The 19,985-nt window shown below is 35.8% G+C and overlaps 1 protein-coding gene across 1 annotated transcript in view; it reads right to left on the bottom strand.

The window, feature by feature from the left end:
* DZANK1 (double zinc ribbon and ankyrin repeat domains 1) overlaps nucleotides 1-19,985 on the bottom strand; it is a 77,868-nt gene that overhangs the window by 26,436 nt on the left and 31,447 nt on the right. Inside the window, exons 9-11 of the mRNA XM_015597022.2 lie at nucleotides 14,098-14,211; nucleotides 8,236-8,328; nucleotides 821-953 (exon numbers count right to left, since the gene is read on the bottom strand). Coding sequence (XP_015452508.2) covers nucleotides 821-953; nucleotides 8,236-8,328; nucleotides 14,098-14,211 — 340 coding nt within the window. The remainder of the gene's footprint in view (nucleotides 1-820; nucleotides 954-8,235; nucleotides 8,329-14,097; nucleotides 14,212-19,985) is intronic.

Raw genomic sequence — 19,985 nt, 5'->3', positions numbered from 1 at the left:
GGACAGAAAACATTTTTATATTTTCACGAATATTAGAGTTATAATTTTCCTATATAAATTATTCCCACACTATACGATCTCCAGCCATCAAAATAACACATGCTCATACCCTCTGATTCTGCAATTCTACCTTCTAGAATTTATCTTACAGATAGACAAGTACGCAAAAGAAGTATATTCATGACTATTCTCTGCAGGATTGTGGTTTAGAGAAAATAACTGGAAACAACCTAAATTTCCAGCAATAGGGAATGCCTAAATATATCATGATACATACAGACAGTGGAATATTATGAAGCCACTGAAAAGAATGAGGAGGTTACTAACACGATACATCACTAAGTAAAAAGAACTGGATCAGTGTTCATAATAAACTACCAGTTTACTTATTAATGCATTGAATGGCTAAAAGAATACCTCAGAAACTGGATAACGATGATTGCTTCTGGGGAGGGGAGCTGTGGGACTGGGATAAGAAGAAAGACTAACCTTTCATACTAAACCTTTTATATTATTTATATGCAACACTTATTCAAATAAATAATTTTGAGTGTTTTATTAAAAAGGTAGGCAGACCATTCATAAAAGAATAAATACCAATAATCAACAAATGAATGGAAAAGTTTAACCTTAAAGAAGTGCGAATCAAGACAGCAATGAGAGACCATTCTCAATTTAAGAGATTTAATTAATTCAGTCTCTAGATTCTTAGGTAAATAGGTGCTAGCAAATCCCAACAGGTGATTTCTGCTGTGGAAGAGGAGGGGCCTGGCTCTCTCTAGAGCGGTGGTGAGATGCTTGGCACAAAGAGGCTGCTTTTAAATACCCACCGTGGCTCCACACCCGTCACAGAAGCAAGCCCCCTGGCGATCCCAGCGACCACATTTGGAGCAGGAAATGGTCTCCCCTTTCTGAGTGGGCCCAGGAGGAGCTTTATCTCCACTGCACATGGACTGGTGAACACAACAGCATTTACAGGCAGATCAATACCTTATTCTCCAATCCCCCTCCCAATCCAGAAAAGAAAAAAGTCAAAAATCAACATAAGCCCTGGAAATAAGGTATTCCTGCCCCAAAGAAGAAAACTATGATGATCTTCACTAATTAATAAACTACAACAAAGAGCTCACATTCCTTTACAGAAAGTCGATGAAAATGGTGCCTCAAACATCTTGATATTCCTGAGTATCCTTAATACCAAAAAATAGCAAGCTGACTGTTGACTTACTATAACAATATTAATAAAGACTATAAGGAGAGCTGAGCTACCTAAGGTGTCATGATTGAGATTCATCTTCTATGCTCTGGGGTTCTGATTCCACATGGAACTGTGAATTTATTTTCCACTCTCAACACATGAAAAGAATTATTTTATTTTGGGAAGGAGATAAAATTGTTTTGTGAGAATTTCTGATACTTTGTTAGGTAAACTTGGATTAGAATCTTTGTTCCTGCTATCGCCTAGTAAGAGATTTTCTCATTAAATGAATGGGATGATAGTATTCATCATTGCTATACGATCACCTACTATGTGCAGGCACCATTCTGAGCACTGCCCTGTACCCTCACATTAAACTATATGATAAACTTGTAAGGTGGGTGTAATCATCTCTGTTTCACAGAGAGAGAAAATGAGGCACAGAGAGGGTAAGATGCAAAATTTGAACTCAGGCTATGATGTTTATCCATGATTCCATGCGTCCTCTTCAATACAACAGTTTTCTCACAGGTCTGTAATGGAATTTCAGATGGCTAATGGCAATTGAGTATGTAGGAATGGTTAGCACAGGGTCAAGCTCCATATGTCAGCTTCTTTCCCTTCTCATCTTGTTTTCTACCAGATCCTGATTTCTTTCAGGAAAAGGACTATCATTTCACTTTATTTTCCCACTAGCACAGTACCTGGTACCTTGGCACATGGGAGTCATTCAAGTAGTTACTGACTGACTGACTGACTGAATGAATAATTGATTCAGCTAATAACTGAATATATGTACCACCGTACATTCCATGTATAATATTAAGAATATCCATACTGGGGAAAAAGTTTTCTAAGGACAATTTTTCCTCAAAACCAAAAAGTTTTCTAAGGACAATTTTTCCTCAAAGACCAATATTTCCTCAAGACCTGCTTTACTTCAGGTACCCTTCTGTTATCCTAGAACAGATATCTCTCCAGAAAGAGGCCACATCAGCCCACAACACCCACAGAGACTGAGAAGGAAGATCTTTCTTTGTGCATACTTACCCTTACCACATTTCTGTGCAACTAGGGGTGACTCCTGGGGATAAATCAAAAGAGAAACCCCTTGCACAGTTTTGCTTCAACTTAAATTTCAATTTATCCTACTGTTAAAACAGAGTTTTGATAATACTTGCTAACATGGGTTTCTAAATATAAATATAAATATAAATGCACCTACTGTTTAAGTGGATTTTTGAATATAACATTGCTTTAAAGAAAGAACAGTAATCTTACTCTATTCATATTACTGCTGCTAAACAAAGAAAAGACATAAAGCTTCAGACTGAAAATGCATTGTTACTTCAATGGCACTTCAATGATAAATACTCTCATTGTGACATCTAAACTCTGACATACATTCAGAAAAAAATACAATTTTGAAAACAAATTTAATTTTGTAATTGTTCCCGAAATCGTTTTGTTGATAGGTGAGACCCAGAAACAACTACATAACCAACAATTAATAAAATCAATTTAAATCATTTTACTATTTATATAAGAAGCCCAAAATGTCTGAGAAAATAATCTTTTGCTTGTCAATTTACTTAAATCTATCAGGAAGAGCACTCCAAGAATTCTCGAGTTCCACGGTTTCCTTTTTTTATGTTTTCCCAATCTCACTATTTTTTCTCCCTAATGCCTTGGAAAATTATAAAGTCTGAAGCTAGGTTAAGTCAGAGAGATAAACAATTAACAGCCAACAAAAGACTACCCTAGAATTGCAATAGATTTGATTTGCGAATAGATGGGTTTTCTTATTAAATTTGCCAGCTCATTAGCATATTTTTAATCTCAGTTCTGAAAAAGAAATACATATTATGTAACAGAAATCATCTTTTTAAAAAGCTATTCAGATTTTTGTTCTAGTTATGATGGAATAAGATCATACCTAATGACCCCCATACAGAAAACAACTACAAAATCTGCTCATAATACATATAGGAACAGAAGCAGAGAGCCTCTTGAAGCAAGTACACAAGCAGGAGCAAGGGGGTTACACAAAAAGTTAGTTCCCTTTTAGCCTGGGGCTAAGTAAGCGTAGTCCACAAAGTGCATGTGAAGTGGTGGGGAAAGGGAAGTATTTCTGGCTAGGAGAACGAGAAGACTAAAGCTGGGTAATATTTGGCTACTGCAGAGGTAAGAAACTCCCAGAAAGAAGAGACAAGAGGGGATTCTCAAATTCTGTGTACTCACATCTCTTATTGACCCATGAACAATATACATGCACAGAACACTCAAAGCAGCTCAGCCAAAGATGAAATATCTGAACAGAACCCAGACTTCCTGCTCCTCTCCCTCCCACCGAAAAACAATTTTCTTGTTTTCTTAGTATCTTGAGGAATTTTAGATTATATCCTGGCATTATAAATGTTAAGTTGTGGTTCTTCTGGATTTTTACTATTCTCTGATGAGTGCTGAGTTTCTGTGTTTGTTGCTTTGTTTGTTTTATTTTGTTTTGATTTAGCAGGCAATAATACACATGACTAATTTTGGGAACGCACTGCCTAGAATTGAAATGAAATGAAATTGAAATGAAAATTAATTGAGTCCATCTGAGATGATTCAGATGTTGAAATTAGCAACCAGAATTTTAAGGCGTATATTCTTCCCACTATGAATAAAAAGAAGAAGTCTCGGGTGAGAAGTAGAAACAATAAAAAGAGAAACAAATGAAAATAAAATATTTGCAATAAAATATTTACTGGATGCACTGAATGGTAAAAAGGAGATGAAAAAGGGGGTGAACTTGAAGATAGAGCAATATAAATTATACAATATAAAGAGGGAAAAATTTTAATGAACAGAACCTCAGGGATATATTCGATTATATCAAACAATTTAACAGTTATGTACATACAATAAAGAGGTAAAGTAGAAGGTGAGTAGAGCAGAAAAACCATTGAAGAAATCATGGCTTAAAAATTCCCATATTTGATGAAAGACAGAAACTTACAGTTATAAGATGGTCAATGAACATTAATCAGAATAATTGCAGAGAAGCTCACACTGAGGTACATTGTAGCCAAATCTTTAAAAGCCAAGGATAAAAAAGTACATTTTAAAATCAGCAAGAGAAAAATGACATACTACATAGGTGGTAATGTCAATCTGATTAACATCACACTTCTACTCAGAAACCATGGCAAGAGTAGAAATTCTTAAAGTTCTGAAAGAAAGTAACTGTCAACCCAGAATCATACGTCCATCAAAAATACCCTTTGAGAATAAAGGTGAATAAGATCTTTTTATTGGAAAAAAGAAAGCTTAGACATTTCACTACCAGTGGACCTGCACTATAAGAAATGATAAAGAGAATTCTGTCTGAAGGGAAATGATACTGGAGAGAAACCGGGATTCTCAGATAAGGGTGAAGAATATCAGAAACAGTAAGTATCTGTGTAGATACAAAAAAACTAGTTTTTATCTTTTTGCTTTTTATTCTTAATTTCTTTATAAACCATATAATTATTTAAAGCAGAAATCACAACATTCTCATAGAGTTTATAATGTATATAAATGTAACATAAAAGATGGGGGTAAAAGAATATAAACCTATATGGTTGCAAGATTTCTGTATTTTACCTGATGTGTACAATAATAACTAATTAGACTAAAAAGTTTAAGATATATATTTTAATCACTAGGGCAATTACTAAAAAATAATGCCAAGGAATACCACTAAAAAGCCAATAGGAAAATTAAAATGTACTTTAAAAAGTATCCAGAAAACCTAAAGGCAGGAAAGTAGGAACAAAGGAAACAAAACAGATGGGAAAAGTAAAAATCAAAACCCAACTATAGCAATAATTACAATAAATTTTGATGGACTAAACATTCCACTTAAAAGACAGATTGTCACCGTGTATTTTTTAAAACAGAAAAAAAAAGCAACTACATGTAAGTCACAGACAGACCCAACTATATAGGCTAAAAGTAAATATATAGAAAAAATATTCCATTTAAATAATAAATAAATAATAAACAATTATGGTTCTATCAGTACAGGATAAAACAGGTTTTAGGGAAAATGTATGAGATATAAAGAGGAGGTAATTCATAAAGATACAAGTTAAATTCACCAGGAAGACATAATAATCAAAAATGTTTATGTGCCTAACAAAATACATAATGTAAAAAGTGACAGAACTAAAGAGAGACATAAACAATTCCAAAATCAGAGCTGGAGGTTTTAATATCTCTTTCTCAGCATTTGCTAGAACAATTAGACAATGATCAGTGAAGACATATAAAATCTGTGTAATATTATACTTTAACTTAATTGATATTTATAGGATACTATAACCACAATAACAGAACACATATTCTTTTCAAGTGTACCTAGTATGTTTTCAGGTTAGACTATATACTAGCCATAAAACAATTGTCATTAACTTAAAATAACTGAAATCATACAGAGTATGTTCTCTGACCATAAAGGAATTAAATTATAAATCAGTAACAATAAGATAACAAGAGAAACAATATACATTTGGAAATTAAATAACCAATTTACAAATCATAGATCAAAGAAGAAGTCACAGGTTAATTAGAACAAAAATTATGATAAAATATAATAAAATTGAACTGAATTATCATAAAAATACAATTTATATAAATTTCTGGAATGTTGCTAAAGGAATTCTTAGAGATAAATTTAGTTTCTTTTAGAAAAAAAGAAAAACTTTAAACCAATAATCTGAGTTCTTACCTTAAGAAAATAGAAAAATCCTATTAAATTAAACCCAAAGCAAAGAGAAGGAAATAATAAAGAGCAAAACTCAAAAAAGGAAAACCAAAAAAATAAAGAAAATCAATGAACTGGAAGCTAGTTTAATAAAATTTATAACTATCTAGCTGAAGAGAGAGATTGAGGGAGAATAAGGTAGAGAGCGAACACAAATTACAGATATCAGGAATAAAAGGAATAAAAGAAGGAATAACATTACAAATCCCATACAGATTAAAATAGTAAAAAATGGAATATCATGAATAAAATGACTGATAATACCAAATGTTGGTGACAATGTAAAGAAACTGGAACCTTCGTATATTTCTGGTAGGAATGCAAAATAGTGCTACCATTTTAGAAAACTATGGCATTATCTTATAAAATTAAACATGAACCTAGTACCAAGCAATGCTACTCCTAGGTATTTACCCAAGAGAAATGAAAACTATGTCCACACAGACTTTTATGTGAATGTTCGCAACATTATCCATAATAGTCTAAAACTGGAAATGACACAAGTACCCATTAACTAGTAAACAGATCAATTAGTTGTATTACATCCATTCTGTGGAATTGTACTCAATGACTAAAATGGAAAAAATTAATACATGAAACAACATGAATGAACTTCGAAAAAATTGTGTTAAGTGAAAGAAATCAAACATACAAAAAATTTACATACTTCCCTAAAAGGTATAACCACAGTGTCAAAAAAGATCAGAGTTTTCTGGATAGCGATCAGGGGAGGAGCTCAACTGCAAAGGGGTATGAGAAAAAATTTTAAGATAATGGAATCATTCTATATTTTTATCATGGTGGTTAAAATGACTGTATATGATTACCAGCATTCATTAACCTGTATAATTAAAATAGGTGAGTTTGATTGCATATAAATTATACCTCAATAAAGACTGGAACAAAAAAAGAGTTCCTTTAAATCAACTAGTCTCAGACCATCAGTAATTAGATACAACCTTAAACAATATTTTGTCCAACTCCCCTGTTATGGGATGAATTTTATCTCCTCCAAAGAGATTACATATAATCACATATGTAATTCCTACATATGTGATTATTACCTTATTTGGAAACAGAATCTTCACACAGATAAACAGTTAAAATGAGGTCATTATGGTTGGCTTAATCCAATATGACTGGTGTTTTTATAAAAAAAGAGAAATCTGGACACAGAGATAGACACGCACAGACAGAAAACAATGCGAAGACACACAGGGAGAAGTTACTCATGTGACTGGAGTGATGCATCTACAGGCCAAGGGAAGTTTGAGGCTACCAGAACAGAGGCATGGAACAGTACCTACCCAGTGCCCCAGAGAGAGCGTGGCCCGGGCAACACCTTGATTTTGGACTTCTGGCCTCCAGAACTGTGAGATGACAAGTTTCTGTTGTTTAAGCCACTCAGTTTGTGGTGCTTTGTTTCAACAACCCCAGGAACCAATACAACCCCATTTGATACTAACCATGTTGACCACAGTAATTATCACCGGTATGTCCAGTTTCCCAAAGAATCTCTCTGAGATGAGAATAACACCCCCCAAATGGTCAAATATATATATATTTACATGCGTGTGTGTGTGTGTGTGTGTGTGTGTGTGTGTGTGTGTGTGTGTATTTCCCAAAGAAGCAATTTTTTTCCTTCTAAGTTGGCTAGTAAATGCTGACTCCTTTTTGGTGTCATTAGGCCAGGGTAAAGTCACCTATAAGTAATTTTTGAAGCCTCCTCTTCCTCAGAAACATTTTATACACATAAAACAGACCATCTAAACTGAACCCATTTACATTATTAAGTTGCACATACTCCTAGTCTTTCACTTTAAACACTCAACATAGGCTGGTAGGAAACCCAGGAATGGGTGCCCATAGTGTTCTCAGTTTCACAAATCAGCATGGCAGTGTCATTGAAGACACACCTGACTGTAAATGAAATGCGAATAGGTCCACTTCCTCACTGGCTGCTGCCAGCCTTCCAGGCAAAGTTACTAAACGAAATTGTAAGAAATCACCAATTTTACTGAATTCCCTTGAAGTTAAGACTTTGAAAACAATTTTGGATTGGTGAACATATAAAGTCCTCTCCACATTTAGAAATGTTGCTTTCAGTTTACCATGAGAGGCTTCTTTTGCTCTCTCTTTCTCCTCCAACTTCCTCCCTGCTCTGCAGATTATATTCATTCATTACCATTAACATTGAACATTTAGCAGCCACTCAATATAGAAGTAGCACACATAGTCAACCTACCTCTTGCGATGAAGGCAGGGCCCCCTCACAGGTGACACAGTATTTCAGGTGAGCAGGATTCCCTGTGCCACAGGTACGGCAGATTACTTTCTTCTTGAAAACAGAGAATAAAAAATGCATGTTCCTATGAGCAAAGAACTGTATAAAAATCATCAAGTAGTATTTTCAGTCAATCAGCCAGCTATAGACACTATTTCAACGACCAAACTCTGAAATTAGATTGATTTAGGAATTATTACAACATAAAGTATCAGAAGAATGAACATAATTTTAAAAGAAACAAAATGCCAAATGAATAATCTGAAAAAAGTATTCATTTGGCCTTTGGAAGGCAAATTGAATATTTTGCACTGATTACGTATGAGTTACTATTTTTTTAAATGTGAAAAATGTGATAGTAGACTCTCTATCTCTTGGCTTGAACAATGAACAGAAAGGCCTAAGGCCAGCAAAAGCTTATCTATGTGTTTACAAGTAATCTAGTTCTTGGACTGGGGTTTACCCCATGAGGCTTTATATTAAATACGAACTTAGGTTTGTTCTACAGTTTCTCACTTAAGAATGGCAAAGTAGAAAGACTGCCTGTGTTCTCCAGGTGTCCTGAAACTCATGTAGTGTATTTTAAAGCTGGTACAGATAAAGAATACAATCAAGAAAAAAAAAAAAAGCCCCTGAGGTTTTAGTTCCAATGCCACCAGGTAAGCCTGTGAAGCCTGGCCTTTCCAAATCTAGTTAGCTCCACTTCAACAGAAGACTCCAAGGTCTTCCTAGGAAGCTGAGTCAACTTAGGAAATCACAGTTCCCAATCCAGAGAACTCCTAGAGTGCAGATGCTGACTGCCTGCTTTTCAAAATGGCAGAGAATCATACACTTGTTCTCACTGGGTCCTGACACTTGCTGGTTGTAGCTTCAGAGTGACTCAAAGTTTCCACAGCATAATCTGCAATTGCCAAAGCTTTTCTGTGAGATTTAGGGTTGTGATCTTTCTGAAGATGTTACCTCAGAAATTATCTGGTGAAACCCACTGAGAAGTGAAACAAATTTCTTGTCCCTGTGTTAAAAAATACTGAGATCAAATAAAAAGAATCTAGCTAAACAGCTGCAGGAAATACTCTAGAAAGAAAAGATTGCAAACCAAGTAAGACTGCTTCCTTATTAGGTCCAACAGCTTACCCAAGACCCTCAACTTGCAAGGCCCACAATCCAAAATTAGTATGTCCCCACATAGTTATTGTGTGGTGTGTGTGTGTGTTCTGAGAGCACCTGAAATCTACTTTTAGCAAATTTCCAGTACAAAGATGGATATGTTAATTAGCTTGGCTGTAGTAATCATTTCACTATGTATATGTATATCAAAACATCATCACCTTAATATATAAAGTTTTTATTAAAATAAGTAAACAAAAAATTTTAAACCAGCATATCATAACTGCCCAATCCCAACCCTGCCTTGCAAAACTCTTTTTAAATTTTTTTTAATTAATAAACTTTATTTTGCAGAGCAATTTCAGGTTCCCATCAAGTCAGTAGAAATTATATGGGGAGTATATTGGACAGAGAGTTCCAATATACTCCCTGCCCCCACCACACACAACCTTCCCCACTGTTGATGCTCCACACCAATGTGGTACATTTGTTATAACCAGTGAACCTACATCAATACATTGTTATTATCCAAAGTCCAAAGTTTACATTAGGGTTTACTCTTGTCAAATTCTCTTTAAAATCACCCAAATGCAACACTAAAATCCTATGAATAGCTTTCCCTGTCTTCTTCCTTCTAAGATACTAAAGCAGTCATAGTGGTGGTTTATCTTACTGCATCAGGTTCAACCTTGGTCAACAGGTTTCTCTAGTGGTTTTTCTGATGGCTTCTTGACACCATGCCTTGGCTCACTTCCTTGAAGAGCAACAACCATGACCCAGAGATAGAAATAATTTCATATTACAATCACAATACTCACAGATTCATATATGTTCACAGGCATGATTTGGGACTGAGGCCACCATCAGACTGCCTTAATGAGGATGCTAAACATTTATGACAAGAGCTTCAAAAAAAAAAGTCACTACTCTCAACTGCCATCTCATCCACAGCATTTGCAATATATCTAGTTGACTGGTTCCAGACAATTTAGTGAACACAACTTAGTCCTGGTGTAAAATTTTTCCTTACAAAGTAGTTGGAAGATGAGAGCAATTTTCTAATCTCCCAAGTGATAAGCTTTAATTGACACAATGAAATGAAGAATGTTGGAAACAAATTAGCGAGTCATTAGGAACTTAGTTTCAAAGTTGATTTTGTAAGCTGCCAAACTACAGCTCTGCTTGAGGCAGATCTGTGATTACACTGGCTTTAGCCCAAATCATGTGCAGGAGGCTGGGGTCTCATAGGAAGTAACTGTGCCCCAGATGTTGAGTCATCAGATCTTTTTCAGAGTAATGGGTTCGAAAAGATCCCAGACCTAAGCCTCTCAGATTTGAGAAACCCCAAATATGGCTAGAGTCCTGGAGGTAATACCATAAGTGGCTAAAGTCCAAGGGAAACTGAAGATCTCTTACTAAAGGAAAATTTCTCTGTTCTGGTGACAAGGGGGATGCTAATATTAGTTTTCAACTTTAGATAATGGCCAATGGGATGCATTTGTTTAAAAATAAAACAAATCTAAACTTTATGAATATATATTAATATGTTTCTGTTCATCTAGAAAAATACATAGAAGGACACCTAATAAACTGCTATGATTAGTTATTTTGGAGGGGCAGGAGAAATAGAGGTGAGTGGGGAAATTATGTATGTCTTTATCTGTGGAACATTTTATTTGTTAAAAAATTTGGAAAATTTTTAAAAAGTGTAAAATCCTCTTATTTGGAAACATAGACACCTTTGCCAGAGGGTAAAAAGATATTTCTGCTACTGTATCTTCCCATCTTGGTAGGAAAAAAAAAATCTGATAAAGCAAAATTCATTGACAAGTATTGATGAGTATTCCTGGGAGAATGTTTTCTAAAAATCTGTCATCCTTGTAAGATCTGGGAAAGTCACTGGGATGAAGAATTTCAGCCCAAGTTTCCATAGAGGTGTTCTTTTGTGAGTAGAAGCAGCAATACTGATGCCTATCAAAATGAGGCATTTCTCTCCAGGATCAGATGTTATGGTGACAAAAGTCTCTAAAACTCAAGTGTGATTAAAACCTGTCCCTGCTTTCAATCCTTCAAAGCCCAATAGAAAAAATTTGAGCTGTGGACAGTAGAGAAGTCACCATTTCCCACAACCCACAGCTCCCCGACAATTCTGTAGCTCTGCAAAACCAAACTGCTTGCAAAGTTTTGAAGCACATCTTGCAGTTTTCAGTCTCTGTGCACCTTCCTGGAAAGTTCCTTTCTCCTCCACCTCACACACAACACATGCCCATGAGCCACTTCTCTTTGGCCCACCACCTTTCCATCTGGCAAACATTTGTGCCTATACAATTATCTCTTCAAAGCTATCCTTGGCCCTAGCCCCTGTTAAGAGTTAATGAATTCCTCCTCTGTACCACCCCGCCACCATGACCTTCACCTCCACCATGATGAGCAGAGGTACAGGTCACTGGTGCAGCACTGGGGCAGTAGGTCTAGGGTTCAGAGCCCAGAGAATGCAGTGTACAGAGCCCTAGAGAGTGATCCAGGAAGCAGCATGCTAGGAAATGTCACATCAAAAGGTACCTTTCAAAAAGCTCCTCAGTACCTAAGGTCTTGCACTGGAGGTGCAAGGTAGAGCCCAGAGAAATTTGGTGAACATGAAGGAATGTTCATGGCTGCACAATGGTGAGGGATGCCAGCTACCTAGGGCAATGCCCAAGTACCTGTGACTATAGAAGGCCTGCCTAGAGATCTCACTTCTTCCTCAGCTTTCTCTTCTCAATCTTTCTTCTTTAAGAGACCATAAAGTGGGAGTCTAGAAAATTTCTCAGGCTCACACTATTCCCTATGCCATCTTGGCACTTTTGAGAGTTTAGACTTCTTCCAATAAATTCTTAGGGTACAGAATATACTGTGTATATGGTTAAGTTTCCAACCAAAAAAAGAAGAGGTAGTATCAAAAGAAATAAAAATGTTTTGATAAAAGTCACACAATTAAGTGCTTCATTATTGATAGTATAAGATACACACTTGTTGAAGATATGTCTTTGTTAAGAGTGGTGGTAAATCATAACAATCCAATGCTAAAACAAACACAAGGGGAAAACATGGTGCCAATAGAAATGATCATGAGAGTCTCATTTCTGGAAAAAATGATAAAGGCAATACCCTAAATCATTATTTCCTATGATCTTGAGAAAATTAATGTTTCAGAGAGCCCTTTATGGAAGCTGTACCAATTCTAGGAATATTTAGCTAACATAAAGCTTGTTTATTCAGTAAATTCAAAATTCATAATTCCATTTGAAAACTCATCATCAAAAGTTAAACAGGATTGATTTTCTCAATTTCATCTTTGATTTCTTAGTTGGTTTCTTCATTATAAGGTATATTTCTGACTTTGGCCCATCAATAGAATAGAAATAAATTGCAAGTGATCATTTCTTGCTCATAAAAATTCTACTTTAAAAAGGGATTTAATGTTACTAATCACTAAAGAAGTCCTGTATTTATCCTCAATATGGATCCCCAATTAAGAAAACAATTAATTACGTATATCTTCTATCTCCCTGCCTTTCCATAAAATGGGAAGAACTCTGGAATTCAAATATTGAGGGTGGCGTGATATATAGCCTTGGGCTCACAGCCAACCCCTATTCTTCTTATTTTGAATAGTTCAAAGAGTTTGGATGATATAATCTTCAAACATTCTGGGTAAGTAATTAGTAAGAATAGGTTCTGCCGTGATTAACAAAACAGCCAAAATAACAGTAGCTTGAACAAGAGAGAAGTTGATTTCCCTGTCATGTGTAAGAAGTCTGCAGACAAGCTTCCAGGATTGTTTGGTGGCTTCCTGTGGTAACTTTTAAAGTTTCTTAAGATTGAAAATAGTCATCTAACAAAAACGTTAGTAAATTTGTATCTACCTGACTTTGGCCTGGCCAGTTCTTCAAAATCTTCATAGCCTGAGATACTTTGGAACCTTGCACAGTGAAGGAGAGCTTGGATGTGGAAGGAAAAGTGGACTTATCTTTTATAAAATTCAATGTGTTTGTCCATATAGAATCCACGTGGTCATTTTAGGAGTGTTATAGTTCTAATTTTACATTAAGCGCATGAATTTCCCTTCTTACTAAAAATTCTTGCTTTTTTAATCACCCAAATTCTCTATTAAATCTATTTTACTCTCTAGCGATCTGTACTTGAGATTAGAGAGAAGGTGAATGGGACTGTAGCTTGAAAAATGGAGAAAAGATACAGTTGTATGTTCAATAATTCTCTCCCCAAATTTTTCACAGTATATAATTTGTCTAGCAAATTTTCTGAATGTATGCAATGATACTTAACTTATTCATTCATGTGACTACTTCTAATCATTCTTTACTACATAATAGGAACCCATAATCAAATAAAGGAAATAAAAGCATGAAGCCACTTTAAGGACAAGATTAAAAGTCAATATTAATTGCAGTGATCAAATTTAAATATATAAAGAATTGTCTAAGTTAGCTATAGTGCAATTTGTCTTCCAAATCCATGGTCAGGACATTTCTATGTATTCCAGCTGGCAAGTTAAACTCTTGGTCAGCAGCCTTTCTAAAAATTAGAGTGGATTTGTTCACAGATATTAGCTCATCAGTTGTTAGCCAATTCCATTAGTTGAAGAAGACATTTAATTGTTTAAACATTACTTTCTACATATTTTATTCATGTTTTTATGAAATCACTTTTCATTACCTTCAAGCGGAGGCTGGCCTGTGGTTGCAACTGTAGAGCAAGAGCAGCCTCACATACCACACAGATAGGAGTGTTCATGGGCACCAAGCTTCCACATTCTACACATAAGCCTATCTGCACAAAGAAAGAAGTCAAGTTCACCTTGGGATGCAACAGCTTAAGGTATAAGTAGACCTTAGAATGTAAGGTTTAATTTGCTTTTGTAAACAAAATTACTTTTATTCTTATTTTTTCCTTTGAAGAGTAAAAACATGTTTATTGTAAAAAACAGATATGTAAAAAAGAAAAAGAAAAAGAAAAGAAAAAATATCTTCCAGCATGATGGAGGAAGTTGACAAATCCTCTCTCCAAATAGCAATTATAAAGTTGGATAAAACTGTCAAAAACCAATCATTTCAGACTCTGAAAGTCAACCAAAGATGGACAACAAACTGAGAAGTACTGAACTTCAAATAAGAACATTACAAATCTGTGTGGTTCTTATATGGGACCATTCCCATCCTCCTCTAGCTTTATCAGCATGGTACTCCACTAGGGAAAGGCAAGCTGTGAAAACTAGAAGCTTTGTGAGTGCTGACAAACAGGGCTCACTTGATCTGAAGCATTTCTAAGGTGACAATCTCAGTGGCTCCACTATCCTGAGACTGTGGCACTGTTTAAGGCAATCAATGGACCAGTAAGTAGCCCGAAATTTAACAGGGAGTTCCAGGAAGTCAGTCAACTATAGGAGGCTTAATAAGCTCTCCACATACCCTTAGCTTACTGGAGGCTATGTGCATGTATAGCGTAAACCAGAATGGTTCAAGCCACCCACACATCCCTGGCTGCACATGAAGATATAAGAAAGCTCAGCATAAAGTAAAAGCTGGGGCACCCTTGAAAACAACCTGAAGTTGAATGTCCTACCTAGCTCACACATAGGTCTATCAGCAGAGAATGAAAGCCTTACTGGTAAAGGTATTTGAGCACATCTTCTGGCCAATCTTTAGTCGAACACTAAGTAATGCAGACTCGAGGGTGATGCCAGGCTTACAAATAAAAAGTAAAAGAAAAAAAAAATGTCCCAATATTAGTGGCCAGAAATTGCAAGGGAGACAGTCATGAAAGATTTAATCCAAGTGAAAACAAAACGAAACAAAACAAAACAAAAAATAACACTAGGAGAAAAAGTCAAAATCAAGAGTATTTGCAATACATTACCTAAAATGCCTAAATTTTTAAAAATTTTGAGATATGAAAAAAAAAAACCAAGAAAGTATGACCCAAACTCAGGGAAAAAAAAAGTTAATAGAAATTGTTTTTGAGTATCCCCATATGTTAGACTTAGGAGGAAAAGATTTCAAAACAGCTATTACAAAAAAGTTCAAAGAACTAAAGGAAACCATGTTTGAAAAATTAAAGGAAGTTATGATAACAATGATCTGAAAAATAGGGAATCTCAATAAAGAGAATAGAAATTATTCTAAAAGAACCAAGTCAAAACCTGGAGTTGAAAAGTAAATTAATTAAAATGAAAAACAAATTACCAAAGGGATTCAACAGCAAATCAGAGATAGCAGGAGAAACAATCAGTGAGCTTAATTATAGTCCAACAGAAATTTCCCAATCTGAAGAATAGAAATAAAAGATTGAAGAAAACAGACCTCAAGACCTGTGGGACAACATCAAAAATACCAACATACATGTAATGGGAATCCCAGAAAGGGAGAAAGAAAAAGGGTCAGAAAAAGAATTTGAAACAATAATGGCCAAAATCCTCTCACATTTGCAGACAAATATTAATTTGCAGACCCAATAAACTCAATCATCCCCAAGAATGATAAACACAAAGAGATCCACACTGAGACACAGTATTGTCAAACTGTTAAATGTCAGAGACAAAAAAAAAAATCTTAAGAGTAGCAAGAGAAAAAACTATTTATCACATATATAAAAGCCATGGCAGCAGTAAAATAACATATTCAAAGAGCTGAAACTAAAAATAACTTACAAACAGGCATTTTATATCCAGTAAAACTATCCTTCAAAAGTGAAGGTAAAATAAACATTCTAAGATAAACAAAAACAGAGAGAAATAGCTAACAGGCATGCCTTTAGTAGAGGAAGTCCAGCAGACTACAAATAAGTCACACAAGATGATAACCTAAATTCACAATAAAGAAATGAAGAAACGAGAAACAATAATGGCCAAAAATCTCTTACATTTGCAGAAATAATAAGTATGGGGGTAAATACAAATGATTCCATAAACATTTTTTCTCATCTTGAAATGACATAAGATTGTTTAACACTGTACTTTCAGTTTATAACATATACAGATGTAATATATTTGACAATATATAAAAGATATAGAAATGGGGAGGAAAGGGAAATATATTATCGCAAAATTTCTGTATTTTGTTGGATTTAAATTAAGTTATTCTGACATAAACTGTGAGAAATTAAGGTGCATATTGTAATCCCTAGAGCACCTTTAGAAAATAATTTTTAAAATAGTAAAAACAACATAGAAATTAAAATGGCACACTAAAAATTATTTATTTAACACAAAAAAGGCAGCAAAGAATGGCCATAGAAACAGAAAAGACATGAGACAAATAGAAAATAAACAGCAAAATGGCATATGTAAATTCAACCATATCAATAATGACATTTAACGTGAATAGACTAAACACACTCAAAGGGCAAAGATGGACAGACTGGATAAAAAACATAACCAAACTATATGCCGCCTACTAGAGATATGCTCTAGATTCAAAAATACAAATAGGTTGAAAGTAAAATACAGCAAAAGATATGTAATGCAAATAGCAACCATAAGAAATAGCAGGAAAAAAGGGACTTTAAAACAAGAAATATCTCTAGAGACAAAGAGGCATCTTGTGATGATAAAACGGTTAATAAATCAGAAAGATACAGCAATTATAAATTTATATGAACATAACAACAAATATCCAGAATACATGAAGCAAAAACTATGAGTCACACTTCAAGTAAGACTCCATCTATCACCTGATCACTCTAAGCCCCAGTTTTTACTGGTGGACCATAGTGGTATTTTGGATCTTCAAAAATTAGCATCAGTTCAGAGCCAGTATCTAGTAATCCCCCAAAGGTTTGGGCATTTCCTTTTTGCCAGTGCATAGTCACTCTAGTGATGGCAACAAGTCCCTTTGCAAAGGCTTCGAGAAAGATTTATGATATGTACTTGCAATGTCACAGTGTGCATCTATCTGTCCCTCTACTTGCTGGGTCCATACTAAAGGAGATTTGGTCTCCTTCAATTAAGGTGCTCTGGGTTTGTGAATTGACTTAGGTCTGGAAACTGGGTAACAGACTGGATGTTCCACTGTGTGACTCAAGTCTGGTTTTTGACTATAAGACCTAGTGATGTTTTAAAAAGTATTATTATATAGACCAAGCAAGAAATACACTGATTTCATTCCTAGGAACAACATGATCAGATTCTGATTACTGATATGTCACTGCTATCCTGTACAGTAGATGTGCCCATCTTGTCTTTGGCAGTTAAGTGCTGCTACTTGACCTCTGCTACTCTGGAATCCTATTGGCCCCAGTGAAATCAGGGGGCCCATCTCAATGGCAGCATCCCCTCCATGATTATGTCTGGCCTACATGGGAAAGCAGACACAGAACTTTTCAAGGATACAGGTGCTCCTTTCACTAATTAATCCCTGAATACCTTAGTGATGGATGTATCCTCTGGGCCTTCTTGTGAAATTTAGGTCAGATTTGGGGAGTACAGGGCACACATGATAAAGCTACTCTAACATTCCTATCTTCCTTCACATAATGCTAGGGAAGTTCTCATATCTCAGTCTCACTAAACACAGGCCACTATTGGGTCCAAGTTTTAGTCAGCCAACCAAAAAAGCAGTTAGAGCCACCTCCAGCTGCATCCGCTAACACATTAAATCCAGACTCTATGGATAGTGCACGCATATCAATGAATTTGGCCCAATTTAATGTTATAATCTGCCCTCATTTAAAATCCACTTCTCCAACCTGTTCATCAAGATTCTGCCAATATATGTTAGCAAAATTGTGTTCTTTTCACGTGTAAGCTATTTTCTCTTGGGTCACAGTGTGCATCTATCTATTCCCTCTACAGCATGGTAGAAATACCAAAGGGTACACGTGGTGGGTCTTGAGGAGAATAAGCATCCCCTTTCAAGGTATCAGCCCCAGGTGACGTTATCACAGAGCTTTCAAGCAAAAGAAGGCCAATATCCTCAGATAGGAGGGCAAGCTACATCCACTGGTAAGGAGGCTCAAAGTGACTTAAGGGTTCAAGATTATCGGTTTTATCTGGGTCCAACCTGAGATCTCCATTCCAAGTTTCAGAATCTCATTCCTTCCTACTTTATGTCCTATCACATAAGAAACTTGGTGATAGCATGAATTCAGCTGATGTTATAGTTCACCAACATATAAACTTAAATATTCAGGTCAGCAGTATAATGCTGGAACTATAAGAATAGGTTATTTTGTGGCAGTCATGGGAGCTCCCTGGCTCTCAGACTAAGATCTAAAGGTCCTGTGCTTATTGGTTTCTGTGAATGCTCCCATGTACCAAAGAGGATCCATCCCACACCATAGTCCTTGAAGTCATCATTGCTGTTATAACAGTCAAGGGCAGCAGCTACCCAACTACTCAAGATTCTTGCTTCAGCTGGCACTTCATCACTATCAGCCACATGTGATAGCTTGATTAGTTGTGATGCCACTTCAGGCTATGGATTACTAGCATCTCGTTTCCCATTGACAAGGAGCTCAGCACTGTTCTCTAGCAAAGAAAAGGATCAAATCACTTCCAAAACCTTATCTTTGCAGGTCTATTTCCTAGGGCTACTCTTGGTACCAATTCTGTATAAGTAAGAGTCCAGACAGGAGACAGAAACCACAAAGTATTTCAACAGGGAAAGTTTAATATAAATAATTAGTAACTAGAAACAGAGGATTAACTACCAATGAATAAAGCAAGCTCTAAAGAATACAGGAATATCCAATAGGGAGCAGTCACTACCTTTATGGCTGAGGCAGAGAACTCAAAGAGGGTCAAATTTAGAAGAGGCATTTACTAAAGTGGCATCACCCACTGGACAGTCGGGTTCACTGAGGTGACACACAACAGAGCTGTCAAGTAAAAACTGCCCACTGGGGTCATATGAAAATTATTAGGGATCTCTCTCTCGGGGAAGCTGGTAGAATATGCTGGGAAGCCACATGCTGGAATTTGCTGGGAAACTGCCCAGTGGGATACCTGAGACTATCTGAGAAGCTGGCTAGGGTGCCAGTGGGACTCAACGGGAGCTGTTTATGGGATGCCACTGAAATTCACTGGGGTTCAGCACAACTAGGTGTCCTGTAGGTTAGCTGAGCACCATCAAAACAAAAAGAGAGAAAAGCATACCAGACCATGGAAAGATGGCAAGCCCATTCTCCTACAGTGTCTTCCCACAACAATGTCCATCTACTGACAGAAATGAACATCAAGCCAGCTGGTGAAGGAAAAATGTTTAAGGTACCACAAGGCAGGGCAATGAAAGGTGGATCTGGAGTTGAGAGGCACACCTCTGCATCTCTCTAAGGAGACTGAGTGTCTTGGGTCCAGGATCCTGGGAGCAGTATCTACCCTTTTGAATCTCAGAAACTCAGCTCAGTGTAGAACACAATAAGAGCTCAGTAAATAATTTAAATTATAAAGCTGTTTACATATTATAGCATATTAATAAGTATAATTTGGGGGGCAGTATAAATGTTTCAAAGTTCATCATTTTAAATATTTATAATCTCTGATAATCCTTTCTGCCTGTGAAAACAAAGTTCTGAAAGTCTGTTTTCAGGCCAGTAAAAATAATTTTGAT

The sequence above is a fragment of the Pteropus alecto genome, unplaced genomic scaffold, assembly GCF_000325575.1.
Source record: "Pteropus alecto unplaced genomic scaffold, ASM32557v1 scaffold45, whole genome shotgun sequence".
Taxonomy (NCBI): Eukaryota; Metazoa; Chordata; class Mammalia; order Chiroptera; family Pteropodidae; genus Pteropus; species Pteropus alecto.
This window is presented reverse-complemented; position numbering and strand designations above follow the sequence as displayed.